Source organism: Panthera leo, chromosome E2, assembly GCF_018350215.1.
Source record: "Panthera leo isolate Ple1 chromosome E2, P.leo_Ple1_pat1.1, whole genome shotgun sequence".
NCBI classification, from domain to species: domain Eukaryota; kingdom Metazoa; phylum Chordata; class Mammalia; order Carnivora; family Felidae; genus Panthera; species Panthera leo.
This window is the reverse complement of record NC_056693.1, coordinates 840,605-858,174: the sequence shown is the minus strand read 5'-3', so window position 1 is coordinate 858,174 and position 17,570 is coordinate 840,605. Positions and strand designations below refer to the sequence as shown.

At 43.2% G+C, this 17,570-nt stretch overlaps 1 protein-coding gene and 1 pseudogene across 1 annotated transcript in view; one reads left to right on the top strand and one right to left on the bottom strand.

The window, feature by feature from the left end:
- Nucleotides 1-780: 780 nt before the first annotated feature.
- Nucleotides 781-17,570, bottom strand: part of LOC122207586 (zinc finger protein 256-like) — a 28,282-nt gene continuing 11,492 nt past the window's right edge. Inside the window, 3 exon segments of the mRNA XM_042917617.1 lie at nt 781-3,582; nt 3,584-5,808; nt 11,779-11,905. Coding sequence (XP_042773551.1) covers nt 3,430-3,582; nt 3,584-5,808; nt 11,779-11,905 — 2,505 coding nt within the window. The 3' untranslated portion in view covers nt 781-3,429.
- Nucleotides 8,271-9,698, top strand: LOC122208763 (annotated as a pseudogene).

The following is a 17,570-nucleotide window of genomic DNA, read 5'->3' as shown; positions in this document are numbered from 1 at the left end:
ACAGGGGTTACACACACCCAGGGCTGGAGCTAGTTGTTCAGGTTTGAATCCAGTCTCTCAAATCCGACACTTGTCTGTTATATGACCTTGAGGAACCAACTCCATCTTTCCAACCCTGGACTTCTCTGGACATACAAAAATCATTCTCACCTCCTCAGGTTGCCATAATTAGAGATGCTCACAATGCAAGCCCGCGAGTCCTGACACTGATAAATGCTCAGGGTGCGAGTCTTAGTAATTCTCACAGGGGCCAAGGTAAGCACCACCACTGCCTCCCTGTCAGTCAGGGAGCTGAGACTCCGGGAGCAATAACGAGTTGCCCAGATTCCCAAGTGAAGCCCCGCTTCCCCTGCAGGCAGGTTAGCAGGTACTGGAAGGCCCCATTTCTTTCTCAAACACACCAAAGGATAGAGGGCTGTTGGGGCACTGGGGAAACATTGCCCGGCCCAGGGGTGCCACTGCAGACAGAAGTTGGAGTTGCTCAGGCCTAGATAGGCCACAGGTGCCATTGCACAGCAAATGACCTCCAAACGCTCAGGAGCAGCCTACACCTTACACGCCTTTTACACAAGAGGAACCTGAGGCCCACAGAAGATGGGAATGTGTCCTGGGGATCTGGGATTCAAACCCAGGGCTTAGGGATCCTGATCAGTGCCTTATATCCTCTCTGTTGGGCTTTAGGACTCAAAAAACATCTTCTCCATCCTGAGTCCACCTGGTGCTCCGAGAGTCCTGCTCCAACCTACCAACCTCCATAATGACAGACCAGGAAAATGGGTGGACACTACAAAGCAAGGCTTTATTGTATTATTAAATGTCTGGACTTTAGAAAGTGAAGGAGAATATATTAGTGTAGATTAAAAGTGTTTATGTGTGTCCATTATGCATAGCGTTAAAAAACTGAAAACAATGAGAACATATACTTTCAGTATTAAAAATAATTATCCCACAAAGTAAAAGTCACAAAATGAAATTCCAACATACATCTGTTGTTTCACATCCTTTTGTAAAAGGAAAATAACCAAAGTTCATAGAATAGGCAGAAGATATGAACAGTTTAGCAAAAATATAGATAGCAAATACACATCAGAAAAAAATGCTCATCATGACTCCTCAGGAAAATGCAGTTAAAACACTGAGACTGCACTATAAACTTATAAAAAGGATTAAAATTAAGAATGACCAAACCAAACAATTCACTAGGATGTGGAGGAAATGGAACTCTCATACACTGCTGGTAAGAGTACAAAAAGGTATACCATTTACATCACAATATGCTAAATTCTTTACGTTAAACATTTACCCTACGACTCAGACTTTCCACTCTGAGTTACAGACAAAAAATAAGTGAAACACATATCCATATAAATAATTACACATGAATGTTTATACCAACTTTATTTTCCATATGCAAAAATTAGAAATACCCAAATGCCTGTAAACAAATTAATGGGTAAACTAAGAGTGGTATAACTCAAAAGAATATTTCTCAGCCAAATTAAAAAAAAAAAAAAAGATCACCTACTTATATATCATTGATGCATCTACAATTATTTATGCAACACAAAAGTAGGAAAAAAGGGGGGGGGGGGCACCTGGGTGGCTCAGCTGGTTAAGCATACAACTTGATTTTGGCTCAGGTCATGACCTCATGGTTCATGAGTTCAAGCCCTACATCATGCTCTGCGCTGCCAGGGCAGCGCCTGCGTGAGTTTCTCTCCCTCCCTTGCTCTCTTTCAAAATAAATAAAATTTTAAAAACTTAAAAAAAAAAAAAAAACTTTGATTCCCACTATATAAATCATAGAAAATAGAGGTTTTTTTTTTTTTTTAATGGAAAGTAAATCAATGGTTACTTGGAGTGCTGTGAAGGCAGATAAAGGACATGAGGTAAATATACAATGAACGATATGATCACTATAAGACCACGATGTTTTCTGAGGTTTGTAAGTAGGTCAAAACTTACTAGACTACATTTCCAATATGTACAGTTTATTACATGTAATTATACCTTAATAAACCTTTCTTAAATAATTCAAGATAAAAAATCTGTTTGTCCAACTCTTTTTGGAAAATAGGTTTTGCAACCCTACATTCAACACACATTCTCACCCCGCAGAGGCTAGTTTTGCTGTGAAAGCAAATATAGTGATCAACGAAGGACTCTCCACGAGTCAAGAGGACTGCTGGCTGGGTCACAAGAGCCGCATCCCCGGACTACAGATCCCCCTTTTCTCGATCTGTTTTCCTGCCTGTGCAGCAGTGGTCTTGAGATGAACATCACTAAGAGGCTACAGGAATCCACAAAACCTTTCAATTATTTCCAATGGCAACGATGTAAGCTACACCAGATCCATCCACCCGGAGGTCCATGGACTTGCGCACACCCCAGCTCTGCACAGCCTCTGCTGCAGGAGTATATGTGGGCACACTTTTAGAAGAGGCACATTCTGTCTAGTTGGCTGCAGTCTCCTCCACTCCCTGTTAAGTCAGCGTTTCTATAGCAGTTCTGGTCTCCCCTGAACCTTATGGCCTTACAGTCAATGACAAAACACAGGATATCAGGACACATGGCTGGCTCTTTGCAGGACCTGGGAAAGAGGTGTCCCTCAACAGTGCTGACATCCCCTGTGCTATCCCCTGTGAACGATGGAAAAAAAAAAATATCATGCTGCTCGCAGAAGCACCTGAGGTTCTCACACCTGCCCCTCCTCAGGGTGATCTCTATGCAGTGTTTCCTAGGTCACGGGCAGTGCAAATTTGGCAAAAACTGGTAAGCTCATTTCTGCCACCATACTGTCCCCTTGAGGCACAGAAATTTGAGACCCTCCCCAATGAAAGCTGTTCACCCCTTCATGTCTGTAGATCGCAAAATGTTTATAAACCACCACACATGGTAGATAAAACACACAAGATTGAAAAGGACTTAAACATGGACTTTGTTACTGCACAAACCAAAGCAACAGGGGCTAGCAGTTCTTGAGTGTTTTGGAAGCTGGAAAAATTAATCACAAATGTCTCTGGAGACCATGTCCCTGCAAATGCTCATCCTTCTCTGCAAGCTGCCAGCTGAACTGATTTGATGTTCTCTAGGACAACATTGGCCAGGTCTATGCCAATTAGTCAAAAGAAGGAAATGTGGGTCCCCCAGAGACTCAGGTTACTCCTAATTTCCTCCAGCAATGAGAACAGAGGTCAGCTTCCCTGAGCACAGTGGGGTGATGACTGATGCATGATGTAGAGACTTGCCAGGGGAGGAGTAAATAGCTTTGGCCACAGACTGGCAGTGAAATGTATCTGGAGAAAGCCCTCAGCAGTTTAGAAACTGCAACATAGCCACACTCGCTTCAGCCACATAGCTGAAACTTATGAGAAACCTCTCTACTACTGGCATTTAGATGCAGTAGATTGAATTCAGGCAAATGGTGCCTTACAAAGAGTTGCCTCTGGCATCATTACACCGAACAAGGAACTGTATGCTTCTTACCCATCTAAGGCCTTTCTCCGGTGTGAACCCTCTGGTGCTGAGAAAGGTTTGATTTTCGGCTAAAAGATTTCCCACATTCATTGCAGTCATAAGGCCTCTCTCCTGTGTGAACTCTCTGATGATAATGGAGGGTAGAACGAGAGGTAAAAGATTTCCCACATTCACTGCACTCAAAAGGCCTTTCTCCTGTGTGAACTCTCCGGTGAATAATGAGGTGAATTCTTTGGGTAAAGGATTTTCCACATTCACTGCACTCATGAGGCCTTTCTCCTGTGTGAACCCTGCGATGTCGAATCAGTATGGAGCTATTGGTAAAAGATTTCCCACATTCACTACACTCATAAGGCCTTTCTCCAGTGTGAACTCTCTGATGATAACCAAGGGCAGAGACGGAAGTAAAAGATTTCCCACATTCACTGCACTCGTAAGGCCTTTCTCCAGTGTGGACTCTCCGATGTTTAGAGAGATAGGAGTTCTGACTAAAGGATCTCCCACAGTCACTACATTCGTAAGGCTTTTCTCCAGTGTGAACTCTCTGGTGTTGATTCAATTGGGAACTATCCCTAAAAGATTTCCCACATTCGCTGCAGTCAAAAGGCCTTTCTCCTGTGTGAACTCTTTGATGACAACGGAGAGCAGAGGCAGAGGTAAAAGACTTCTCACATTCTTTGCACTCGTAAGGCCTTTCTCCAATGTGAACTTTTTGATGATAACGGAGGGCAGAGCCAGAGGTAAAGGATTTTCCACATTCCTTGCACTCGTAAGGCCTTTCTCCTGTGTGAACTCTCTGGTGTATATTGAGGTGATTTCTTTGGGTAAAGGATTTCCCACATTCATTGCACTCGTAAGGCCTTTCTCCCGTGTGAACTCTACGGTGTCGAATAAGTATCGGTCCATTGGTAAAAGATTTCCCACATTCACTACACTCATAAGGTTTTTCTCCAGTGTGAACTCTCTGATGATAACAGAGGGCAGAGCCAGAGGTAAAGGATTTTCCACATTCACTACATTCATAAGGCCTTTCTCCTGTGTGAACTCTCTGGTGTTGAGAGAGGTAAGATTTGTGGCTAAATGATTTCCCACATTCACTGCATTCGTAAGGCCTTTCTCCTGTGTGAACTCTTCGGTGTATAATGAGGTGATTTATTTGGGTAAAAGATTTCCCACAATCATTACACTCATATGGCCTTTCTCCTGTGTGAATTCTCTGATGGTAACGGAGGCCAGAGCTAGAGGTAAAAGACTTTCCACATTCACTACATTTATAAGGTTTTTCTCCAGTATGAATTCTCTGATGATAACGGAGGGCAGAGCTAGAAGTAAAAGATTTCCCACATTCACTACATTCATAAGGCCTTTCTCCTGTGTGTACTCTCCAGTGTTCAATGAGATCTGATTTTCGTCGAAACGATTTCTCACATTCAGTGCACTCATAACTCATTTCTCCAGTGTGAATTGTACGTTGTCGAATAATGATGGAGCTCTGACTAACAGATTGAGCACAGCCACGACACACGTAACAATTTTCTCCAGTGTGACTTCTCTGAGGATAAGGGAGGACAAATTTTTGGCTAAAAGATTTCCCACATTTGCTGCACTTGTACTGCCTTGGTCCAGTATGAATTCTTCGATGTTGACTGAGGGTTGAGCTTCCCGCAAATGATTTACCACAGTCACTACACACATGAAGCTTGTCACCAGTGTGGATTCTCTGGTGAATAGCAAGTGAAGATCTGTACCTGAATGTTTTCCCACATTCAGGGCACACAAAACACTGTCTTCCAGTGTGGATACCCTGGTCTTGAACAAGTGTGTGTTTGGGACCAAAGGCTTTACTGCATTCTTCCCAAGTGTAATGACTTTCTTTGCTTTGAAAAGTCATCCCACACTTGGTGATTCTATTCTCTCCAGTATGAGCTGCCTGTTGTTGGAGATGTTCTGAGGTGGTCAGGAAGTCCTTCTCAACCTCCTTATAGGTAAAGGGCTTTTCTGAATCATGGAAATTGCTGCTCTTCACAAATGGGGCCCTGTCCACACTGCTTCTGAAGGATTTTTCTCTCATGTGCTGCTTCTCATGCTCTTGAAGGTTTGCACTGCAATAGATTTGTTTCACACATGCCCCATACTTGAATAGTTTCTGGCTACTTGGCTTCTCCTGGTGCTCAGCCAAGTGGAAAACGTCTCTCAAGACCGGACCACACATCTCACAGGGATGGGTCTTCCGGGAAGACAGAGCTGCCTTGGGCACGCTGGCCTGTGACACACCTACAGAAATGCTCTGTTCAAGGGGTGCCTCCGCATCTTCTGCCCCACAGCAGCAACCTGAACGCAAAGAAACACTAGTGAAATACACGCTGACTTTATTAGAAGAGGGCAACCCAATTACAAATATGCAAATAAAAACCAAAAAAGCACAAGGTCTGGTATAATGATAAAGTAGTTAATTTATCAAGAGGATAGAACAATTAATTACAAGTATATAGGTGCCCAATATCCAAGCACTTAAATATATTAAGCAAATACAGATCAGAAGGCAGAAATAGACAGCAATGCTATAATAGTAGGGGACTTCAATATCCTATTATCAACAATCAACAGACTATGCAGACAGAAAATCAGTAAGGAAATGTTGGATTTGAACTGCACTTGATACCAAAGAGACCTAACAGACGTACACAGAAGATGCCATCCAACTGCAGCAATAAACTGTACATTCTTCTTTTTTTTTAATTTTAAATGTTTTTTTTTTTTATTTATTTATTTTTAAGACAGAGACAGACACAGCATGAGTGGGGATGGGGCAGAGAGAGAGGGAGACACAGAATCAGAAGCAGGCTCCAGGCTCTGAGCTGTCAGCACAGAGCCTGATGTGGGGCTTGAACTCACGAACCATGAGATCATGACCTGAGCCGAAGTTGGACACTCAACCGACTGAGCCACCCGGGCGCCCCAACTGTACAATCTTGTTAAGTACACATGGAACATGTCTAGGACTCTCTCACATGTAGATCACAAAAAAATTCTTAACACTTAAGAAGACTGAAAACATACCAGGGATCTTTTTCAACTATGTGGTATGAAACTAGAAATCATTAATAGAAGGAAAGCTGGAAAATATCACAAATATGTGGAACTTAAACAACATTATCCTGAACAATGGGTCAAAGAAGAAATCAAGAACTATATTCAAACAAATGAAAATAGAAACACAATACATTAAAACTTATGGAATGTAAGAAAATCAGTTATAAGAAGGAATAAAAATTATAGTAGAAATAATTGAAACAGAAACTAGAAAAATAGAAAGACCAATGAAACTAACAGTTGGGTTTTTGAGATGATAAACAATTTGACAAACCATTAGTTAGACTAAGAAAAATGTGAGAAGACACAAAACCAGAAATGAAAGTGGAAACATCACAAGTGATACTGCAGGAATATAATCAAACAAAAGAGACTACTGTGAACAATTACATGACAACAAATTGGCTAACCTAGAAGAAACAGATAAATTCACAGAAACATACAACCTGACAATACTAAATACTGAAGAAATAGAAAATCTGAACAGACTCATAACTGGTAAGGAGAGTCAATCAGTAATAAAAAATCTTCCAACAGGGGACATGGGTGGCTCAGTCAGTTAATCTTCTGACTCTTAATTTTGGCTCAGGTCATGATCTCACGGTTCGTGGGCTCAAGCCCTGCATCGGACTCTGTGTTGACAGCACAGAGCCTGTTTAGGATTCTCGGTCTCCCTCTCTGCCACTCTCCCGCTTGCTCTCTCTCAAAAATAAATAAACATTAAAAAAAAAATCTCCCAGGGGTGCCTGGGTGATCAGTCAGTTAAGCTTCCGACTCTTGATTTTGGATTAGGTCATGATCTCACACTTCATGAGTTCAAGCCCCACACTGGGTTCTGCACTGGCAGCACACAGCCTGCTTGGGATTCTCTCTCTCCCCCTTTCTCTGCCCCTCCCCTGCTCATGCTCTCTTTCTGTGTGTCTCAAAATAAATAAATAAACTTAAAAAAAAAAAAAAATCTCCTAACAAAGAAAAGCCCAGAACCAGACAGAATCACTGGAAATTCCACTACATATGTAAAGAATCAACGCCATCCTTCTTAAAGTCTTCCAAAAAACTGAAGGAACATTTCTAAAATCATTTTATGAGGCCAGTATTACCTCAAAGGTAGTACAAGAGAATAAAAGTACAGGCCAATATCCCCAATGAACACGAATGCAAAACTCTTCAAAAAAAGAAAAAAAAAATACTTGCAAACCAAATCCAAATCCAAAAGCACATTACAAGGATCATACACTACAATCAATCAGGATTTATCCCTGGGATCCAAGGATAGTTCAATATGTGCATATCAATAAATGCAATACACCACCTTAATGGAATACGAGTTTAAAAGGTAAAAATCATATAATCACATCAATAGATGTAGTAAGTTTATTTATTTTGAGAGAGTGTGAGTGGGGGAGAAGGAGGGAGGGAGGGAGGGAGGGAGGGAGAGAGGGAGAGAGGGAGAGAGGGAGAGAGGGAGAAGGAGAATGAATCCCAAGTAGGCTCTGCACTGTCTGTGCAGAGCCTGATGCAAGGTCCAATCCCACAAACCATGAGATCACGACCTGAGCAGAAACCAAGAGATGGACATTCAACTGACTGAGCCACCCAGGTGCCCCACCTTCACTTTTATTCAACCTAGAACTAGAAGTTCTAGCCCCAAGTAATTAAAGAAAAAAAATAAAAGGCATCCAAATCGGAATGAAAGTAAAATGGTCTGTTTGCAGGTGATACAACCTAACATACAGAAAATCAAAGAATACACCAAAGCACTGTTAGAAGCAATTAATGAATTCAGTAAGGTTGTAGAACTAAAAAAAAAATCAACATACAAAACTAAATTGTATTTATATACACCAATAATAAACTACCTGGGTTAAAAAACGGAGAAAACAATCCCACTTAGAATAGCATCAAAAAGAAAACAATATTCAAAATAAATTTAACATAGAAGGTGAAAGATCTGTATCTTGAAAATTATAAGAAATTGATGAAAAAAATTGAAGACACAAATGGAAAAACATCCTGTGTTCTCAGACTGGAAGAATTAATAGTTAAAATGTCCATTTTACCACAGCAATCTACCCAAAGCAATCTACAGATTTAATGCAATCCATAACAAAATCCAATAACATTTTTCACAGAAATAGAAAAAACAATTGTAAAATTCATATGGAACCACAGAAAACTCCAAATAGCCAAAGCAATCTTGAGAAAAAAGAGCAAAGCTGGAGACATCACACTTCTTGATTTCAAAATATTCCAAAGCTATAGTAATTATAACAGTATGGTACTAGCATAAAAACAGACCAATGAAACAGAATAGAGAGCCCAGAGATAAACCTTTGCACACATGGGTCAACTAATCTTTGATAAAGACACCAAGTATGCATAATGAGGAAAGGACAGTCTCTTCAATAAATAGATATCCACATGGAAAAAGAAAAAAGACCTCCACCTTGGGTCTTAAAATAAGATGGGAGGCATGGGGAGACTTTGGCCAAGCCTGCTAGCTGGTTTGAGAAGCCAGACTAGCTGTCGGTGAATGTGGACATTGCGGGCTTTTGTCCACTCCCCAACCCAAGTTCTCCATATGTAATTTGGGTGCCAGCAGCACTGTGATGAGGCCAAGGCTGTGGATATTCCCTACATGGATATTGAGGCACTGAAGAAACTCAACAAGAATAAAAAAATCAGTCAAGAAGCTGGCCAAGAACTATGATGCCTTTTTGCTTTCAGAATCTCTGATCAAGCAGATTCCACAAATCCTGGGCCCAGGCCTGAGTAAGGCTGATAAGTTCCCTTCCTTGCTGACCCATAATGAGAACACGTGGCCTATGTGGATGAAGTTCACAATCAAATTCCAGATGAAGAAAATGCTGTGTCGGACAGTAGCCACTGGCCATGTGAAGATGACAGATGAGGACCTTGTGGACAACATCTATTTAGCTGTCAATTTCCTGTTGTCAGTGCTCAAGAAGAATTGGCAGAACACCTGGGTTTTCCATGTTAAGAGCACCATGGGCAAGCCCCAGTGCCTATCTATACTAAGGCACAGCTTAATAAACCCTAAGGCTACCAAATACAACAACAACAACAAAAACACTGGACCTGTATTTTACACCACTCACAAAAATTAACTTGAATTGGGTTTTTTTAAAAACTTAAAACATAAGACCTAAAATTATAGAAGTTTTAGAAGAAAACATACAGAAAAAGCTCCTTGACATTTGTGTTGCCAATGATTTTTTGGATAGGACACCAACAGCAAAGGCAACAAAAGCAAAAATAAATAAGTGGAACTGTATCAAACCAAAAACTTCTTCATAGCAATGGAAATAATCAACAAAATGAAAAGACAACCTAAGAAATAAGAGAAAATATCTGCCAAGAGATTAATATCCAGAATATATAAAGAACTCATAAAACTCAACAACAAAACCCAAATAACCCAATTAAAAAGGAGCAAAGGACCTGAATAAACATCTATCCAAAGACATATAAATGGCCCACAGGTACATGAAAAGGTGCTCAACATCACTAACATCAGAAAAATGCAAATCTTAGTTACAATGAAAAATCACCTCACACCTATTAGGATAGCTTTTATCAAAATGCAAGAGAGAACAAGTGTTGGTAAGGAATGTGAAAAAAAGGAAATCATCACAGTTGGTAAGATAAATTGGTACACACATCGGTACAGAATGGAAGAGCTTTCAAAAATTAAAAATAGCAGCACCAGGGGCGCCTGGGTGGCTCAGTCCGTTAAGTGTCCAACTTTGGCTAGGTCATGATCTCAAGGTTCATGGGTACGAGCTCTGCATCCGGGCACAGAGCCTGGAGCCTGCTTCAGATTCTGTGTCTCCCTCTCTCTTTGCCCCTCCCTTGCTAGCACACACTCTCTCAAAAATAAATAAAAACGTTAAAAAAAAATTACAAAAAAAATAGCAGTGCCTGTTTCAGTCAGAAGAGCATGAGATTCTTGATCTCAGGGTTGTGAGTTCAAGCCTCACTTTGGGTATAGAGATTACTTTAAAAAATAAAACCTTAAAAAAACTGAGCATCTCAAAGAGGTATTTGTACTCCTGTATTTATTGCAGCACTGTTCACAACAGCCAAGGTATGAGAACAAGGTAAGTATCTATGGATGAATGGATAAATAAACCCTGGTGTATATATATACAATGGAGTATTGTTCAGCCATAAAAAAGGAAATCATGCATTTATGACAACATGAATAAACTTGGAGAGCATAATGCAAAGTGAAATAAGTCAGACAGAGAAAGACAAATACTATATGGTATCACTTCTATGTGGAATCAAAAAAAGAAAGGAAGGAAGGAAGGAAGGAAGGGAGGGAGGGAGGAAGGAAGGAAGGAAGGAAGGAAACAAAGAGTAGAATGCCAGGGGCTGGAGGCTATGGGAAACAGGGAGATGTTGGTCTGTTACAAACTCATCAAGTTCTGTGAATCTAATATGCACCGTGGTGATTATCACTAATAATGCTGTGTTGTACACTTGAATTTGCTAAGAGAATAGATCTTAAGGGTTCTTATACTCACAAAAAATATGTAAAGTGATGATATGAAATCAATTGTAGTAACCATTTCATAATATACATGAATATCAAGGTCATAACACTATACATTATAAATATAGGTATATACAAAATTATTGGTCAATGATACTTCAATAAAGCTGGCAAACAAGAAAAAGAAAAAAGAAGTCTGAACACTATAAATAGAACCGGGATGGTCTTGAAAGACAGTCCATGGTCCATGTAAATAATGGTCATGATAATGCCTGCAATTCCAGCACAGGCAAGCACAATGAAATCTCAGATTAAATAAGCAAACAAAACCAAGGACACAGAAGAGCCATGGACCTAGAGAGATGAACTGGCCAGGGAGAGGACAAACAAGATGCCATCCATTAGCCTTACTGCACAACTACTGAAATCAAATCCTTCTTGTAAAAGTTCAGTAGGGACAGTGCTGGGACTGTGGGGAGAGAAGAGGGCAGTGCAAAAACACAGCCCTACCTAGGACAGCAACTATCCAGGAAACGGGGATAGCCAGCTGTACCTATGATCTATATGTTGAAAAGGACAGAGAAGACCCCGGGGGCAAGAGGGACAAGGAAAAAAAAAAAAAAAAAGGAAAAGAGGGTTATGGATGGTGAAGTGCAAAACCTAGTCCACATCACTGGGGAGGGTCTTACCCAGTGAGGATATAAGTGCAAAGGTCTCCAGCATCACATCATGGTACAAGCGTTTCTGAGCCTCATCAAGGAGCTTCCACTCCTCCTGGGAGAAGTACACGGCGACATCCTCAAAGGTCACACCACCCTGTCAAGAACAGGACAGATGAAACCATGAACATTCTTTCTCTGAGAACCCACAATCCACCTCCTACACATCTACTCCACATCCATCCTCCTCCAGAACTCCCCACCCTAGAGGAGGTCCCGGGCCCCAGCGCCACTGACAGCAGTTCTCAGAAACAACACGCAGCAGTGCACATGATGTCAAGGAAGCTCTGGGACTGGCCCTCAGGGCCCCATCCCTCTTACCAAGCATTTCTCCTACATCTCACAGATCATACATACAAGATACGGCCACTTGGGCTCATGCTTCACCCCAAGGTCCCCAATTCCAGGGCCGGAGGGCTCTCAGCTCATACTTACTCTTAATGTGTACATCATTCAGTAGACCCCTCTCACATCTACGGATCCCTCAAATGCACTCCCAAGCTCTACCATCTCCCTGCCCCACACCACAGGCATCTCCCTGGACTCACCCACGTACTGGGCACACCGCATCCAGTGTGCTTGAAAGTTTCAAACATGATCTGGTATAACCCCTGTCCTTTGATGGGATCCCAATGACAAAGAAACCCCAAGTGCTGCTTTGAAGGCCTGCCCATCTCTCTGCCTGGGATCTCTGCTTCAGTAGTAGTTACCCAGAACCACAAGTGAATCTCATGACCCTCTTCTACTTCTGTGCTGCCCTTGCTGTCCCCATAGCAGCAGCAACCCTCCTTTCTCCACTTAACTTTCATTAGAAGTGCATCAAGGGGCACCTGAGTGGCTCAGTCTCTCTCTCTTTTTTTTTTTAAATTTTTTTAAACGTTTATTTATTTTTGAGACAGAGCATGAACGGGGGAGGGTCAGAGAGAGGGAGACACAGAATCTGAAACAGGCTCCAGGCGCGGGGCTTGAACTCAGGGACCGCGAGATCATGACCTGAGCCGAAGTCAGACGCTTAACCGACTGAGCCACCCAGGCGCCCGAGTGGCTCAGTCTCTTAAGCGTCCGACTTTTGATTTCAGCTCATATCTCACAGTCATGAGATTGACCCCCATATCGGGCTCTGCGCTGACATTTCAGAGCCTGCTTGCCATTCTCTCTCTCTGCCCCTGCCCTGCTTGTGCTCTCTCCCAAAATAAATAAACCGGGGGGGGGGGGGGGGGGAAGTGCATCAAAACCCCACTGGTCTCCATGCCAGGCACAGTGACCCTCACAAATGAACAGATTTGCCCCAGACCTTATCCACCAGGAAGACTAAAACACCACAGATGCCATAAAACCTCACCACAATTCTGATGAATCTGCACGGTAGCGAATAAACAGGCCTCACTGTCATCCTGACTCAACGACTAGTTCTGCCTCTGCAGCCGTCTCCCGTCCACTCCTCCCAGGGAAGTCTTGGCCACCTGCCAGATCGTCTTCTCTCCCACACTGTTCCCGCTATCACACTTCTCCTTCAGCAGGCACCCTCTTCTTTCCAGCCCACCAACAGCACTGCCACCACGCTACCACCACCTGCCTCTCACCGCTCCTATATGCGATCCAAAGCTCCACCTGGTCCACACAATAGCCAGAACTCTTGGATGTCTCCATCCTGGATCTCTCCCAGATTCCAGACCTGAGTGTCCAGTGGCCCATTTGACGCTTTCACTCAGTTCTCTGAAACTCCTCACACTCTTAACAGGGCCGAAAAACTTAAGACATTCACAGTGAAAATGAGCCCACCGCCAACGTCCCCATCCCAGTTGATGGAGCTTCCGTAGCTTCAGCTGCTAGGACCAAACCCTCCCCCCTCTGCTAGCCCAGAACTCTCCCTGGCGCTAGAGTCCTCACATGAAGGGGCAACCCCTCCAGCCCGCCAGTGCCCCCGCCGCACACCCTCTGTTCCCCGAAGGCAGAGGGCGGACCCCACACCCCCCCGCCCCGATTCCTCCCCCTCGGCGCCCCCTGCAGCCCGGCACCAGCCGACCCCTCCCCGCTCCCGCAACCCCTCAGGCCGGCGCTCAGACACTGGGCCCCCGCCCACGAGCGCCTCCCGGGCCCGGACACCGGGACCGGGGCCGCAGGGACGCAAGCAAGCGCCCCGCGCTCGGGCCTGAGGGTCGGGGGTGGGGGCAGGGAGAGGAGGGTCCGGGTGCCGCGCGTTTACCTCAGCCGTGTCCCTGCGCGCGGCCGCCGCCATCGGACTCTGTGGGCGGAGCGGACACCCGGGCGGGCGGTGCCTGTCCCGGCCCCGGCGCGGGGCAGCACGGGCGGCGTCGCCGAGCCGTGAACCCCGGTCGGCGCGCCGCGTACGGCGCCTCCTCCCGCTCTTTCTCGGTCAGTCATCCACAGTCCCAACCCGGAGCTCCGGAATCCGTGTGAAAGAACGTGCCAAAAGGACCAGGATGACGGGCCCGGAAGTCCCGCCCCGAGACGACGCGAACGCACGGAAATGGCCCCTCATTGGCTCCTGACTGCGGCCGCCCAGCGCAGGATCTTCTGGGAAATGTAGTAGTAGCACAGGGTCCGCAGTGTCTACCAGCAGGTGGGCCACACGGCACGCAGGCAAGGCTAGTGACGCTTCAGAGTCAGTGGGGAGAAGGGGTTTTTGCTCATTGTTAAACGTGGCTTAGAGACATTATTTCGACTCTATAAAGCTCAGCCTGTTCCCTGAGGATAAAAATATTATTTTAAACGGGCTCCATGCCCAACGTGGGGCTTGAACTCACGACCCTGGGATCGAGAGTGGGATGCTCTACCAAATGAGCCATCCAGGTGCCAGAGATGCCATTTGGATTGAGGATTTGGGCGCATCTCAAATAATATTAATTTTAGGAGCGCCCGGCTGAGCTTCTGGCTGGCTCAGTGGGTTAAGCGGCCCACTCTTGATTTCAGCTCAGGTCATGGTCTCAGGGTGGTGAAATCGAGCCCCACTCCTGGGTCCGCAGTATGTATGGAGCCTACTTGAGATTCTCTCTCTGCCCCTCCCTGGCTCGTTCACATGTGCTCACTTGCTCTCAATAAAGAAGCAAATTTTTAAAATGGCATCTGATTCCACACATCATTAAAACATAAAAGAGTTCACACATAGCTGGAAACATTACGGTATTGTTCCTCAAATGTATATGGCCTGAAGCATTACTCCGTTTTGTGTGTGTGTTTGTCAGGAAGAAGAAAAAAGACTCCACACAGGGCCATCACAGAAAAGCAAGAAAAGGCATATTACACCACCCTGACACAGGTGGACAAAGAGGAATTGTTTCTGGCTCCCACAGAAAACTTCTCCCTTACCTGTATCATAAGTGATTTTGAGAAGTGGAAGCAAAAATCAACAGAAGTGGAAGTAAAATTGTAAAAGCTCTATACTAAACCCTCTATATTTTGTAAAAGCTAATTTATAATTGTGTAGCCTTACTTTTAAAAAAAAAATTTTAAGTAATCTGTACACCCAAGGTGGGGCTGGAACCACAGCCTCATGAGATCAAGAGTCACATGCTCCACTGACTGAGCCAGCCAGGGCAGGTGTAGCCTTTTTAGAATTGTGACAATTGTGTCCCCTAACTGTATCTTTTTGGATGTCCAGCTTATTTATTTTTTTGGTGAGAAGAACACATTAAATGACAATTGTGGTAGCCTACTAGGACTGTCATAACAAAAGAGTATGGACTGAAGCAGCTTGAACAGAAATTTATTTTCTCACCGCTCTGGATGCTGGAAGTTGAAGATGAAGGTTTCTCCTAAGGCCTCTCTCCTTGGCTTGTGGATGGCCATCTTGCTGTGCCCTCACAGGGCCTTTTCCTCTCTGTGACCATACTCCTGGTGTCTATTCTTATAAAGAAATCAGTCCTAATGAAGTAGTGCCCCATCCTTATGATGTCATTTTACCTTAATTGCCTCTATGAATGCTCTTTCTCCAAATACACATTCTGGCTTAGGATTTCAAATATTAATATTACATTAATAAACGTTTTAGTGGTAATGAAAGGTAAATGGCTTACTAACGATATGTAATAAAGAGAAAAAGAGCAACTTTTTGAAAGTATCATCCAGGTGCCAATGGCTCACAATAATTACTAAAATTGACTTTTATAAAAACAATTTCCAAAAGCTTCATACTGTAAATGCACTTATAAGAACTATTTAAAACAAAAACCTTTCAATTAAAACAAATATTAAAAGGTGCTAAAATGTAAAGTTTAATACATTTATTTGGATACTTAAAATGTTATCATTAACAATACTATTGATCCCATCTGATTAATCCCTCACAAACCCATTATTTCCCTTACCCAAAGTTCTAATCATTCTTACAGTTCAGGTATCCTCTGATACCTCGTAGAAAAAGCCTCACCCACTTTCTATGCTGCTTTTCTCGCCACAGTCCCCATCATACATTGTACTAAACACCCATTGATCTTCCTTCAGTCTTTTGAATTCCATGTGCCTTTCCATCTCAGAGTATTCCCAGGTCTTTTTTTCTCCAATTGAAACACCCCCTCCCCTGCCACTATGCTTTGTTAATTAGAATCTTTTAAATGTCAGCATAAATTTCTAATCAGAAGTGGTTTTATACTCTCAACTCCTATATTCTGAACATTCCCACTGTTAGATCATAAAATTACCTGAGTCTCTAGTGAACAACATCATACAATTTTAGAAAATTACTTTTGAATGAGTGGCATTCATGTTTTCCACAATATAAGCAATATAGAACAGAGTTATGATCTTTGTTATTCACCTTTGAGTCAAAGTTTCTCAGATTAAATGACATAAAATCTGAGCCTACAAACATGTAAAGTTTATTTAAAGAAATGGTGAGATGTCCTAGAGAGAACTTAGAGCCCAGAAACTACACTTGGAACATATGTTTTTCTTGCCGAGCCGGCAAAGTATAACTGAGAGACCTGGGTGTCACTACCAATGAGCACAAAGGGATGAATGTCAGGGAGCCTGAAGAAATCAGTGTAGAGCTATTCATCAGACCATGGTGGAGGTTCATATTCCGAAAGATAAAAGAGAACAAAAGGTGACAAACGTATTCACCAGGATGAGAATGGTGAATGTGGCTTTTGTCTCACCAGGATAAGAATGCTGCTTACGAGAAAGTCTAGGGGAAAGGCGGTTCCTGTGACTGTATTGGATTCTCCACTTGTGTCTGCGCCAAAGTCCCTTGGACCCACTTGGTAGACCATGAGGTGAGAACATACAATGTGAATGACGAACAACATGAATTCATGTACTGGGACTATATATCTTTCTGGAATGCCTGCATAACAGTTTCCATGAATTATTTTTTTTTCTGGAGTTGTTTTTCCTTTTTATTGCTCCCGTCTATTCATGGCAACAAGAAAGGAATTTAGCAGGAGTTACAGGGCCCACCAGAGGAAAGAGCAGAGTCCAAGGCACTTTGGAGACATCATTCTTAGCTCCACCCACCTCAGAATCCTGGGGCAAAGTGTATTGGCCTAGAAGTCACTTGAGAGAATGTAGTGCTGAGACAGATCCTTCTGCCCCTCTGTGAAAATAAAGGATAAGTTTATGTCCAACGTCACCTAGAAAATATTTCCTTCCAAAGCCACCACTGTCTGAAGGTACTCTTTAGAGAGAAGCTGTAAGGAGTTGGCAAAGACAAGTTGTTTAAATCTCTTAAAATAACTATGTTGGGGGTGCCTGGCTGACTCAGTTAGAAGATCATGTAACTCTTGATCTTTGGGTTGTGAATT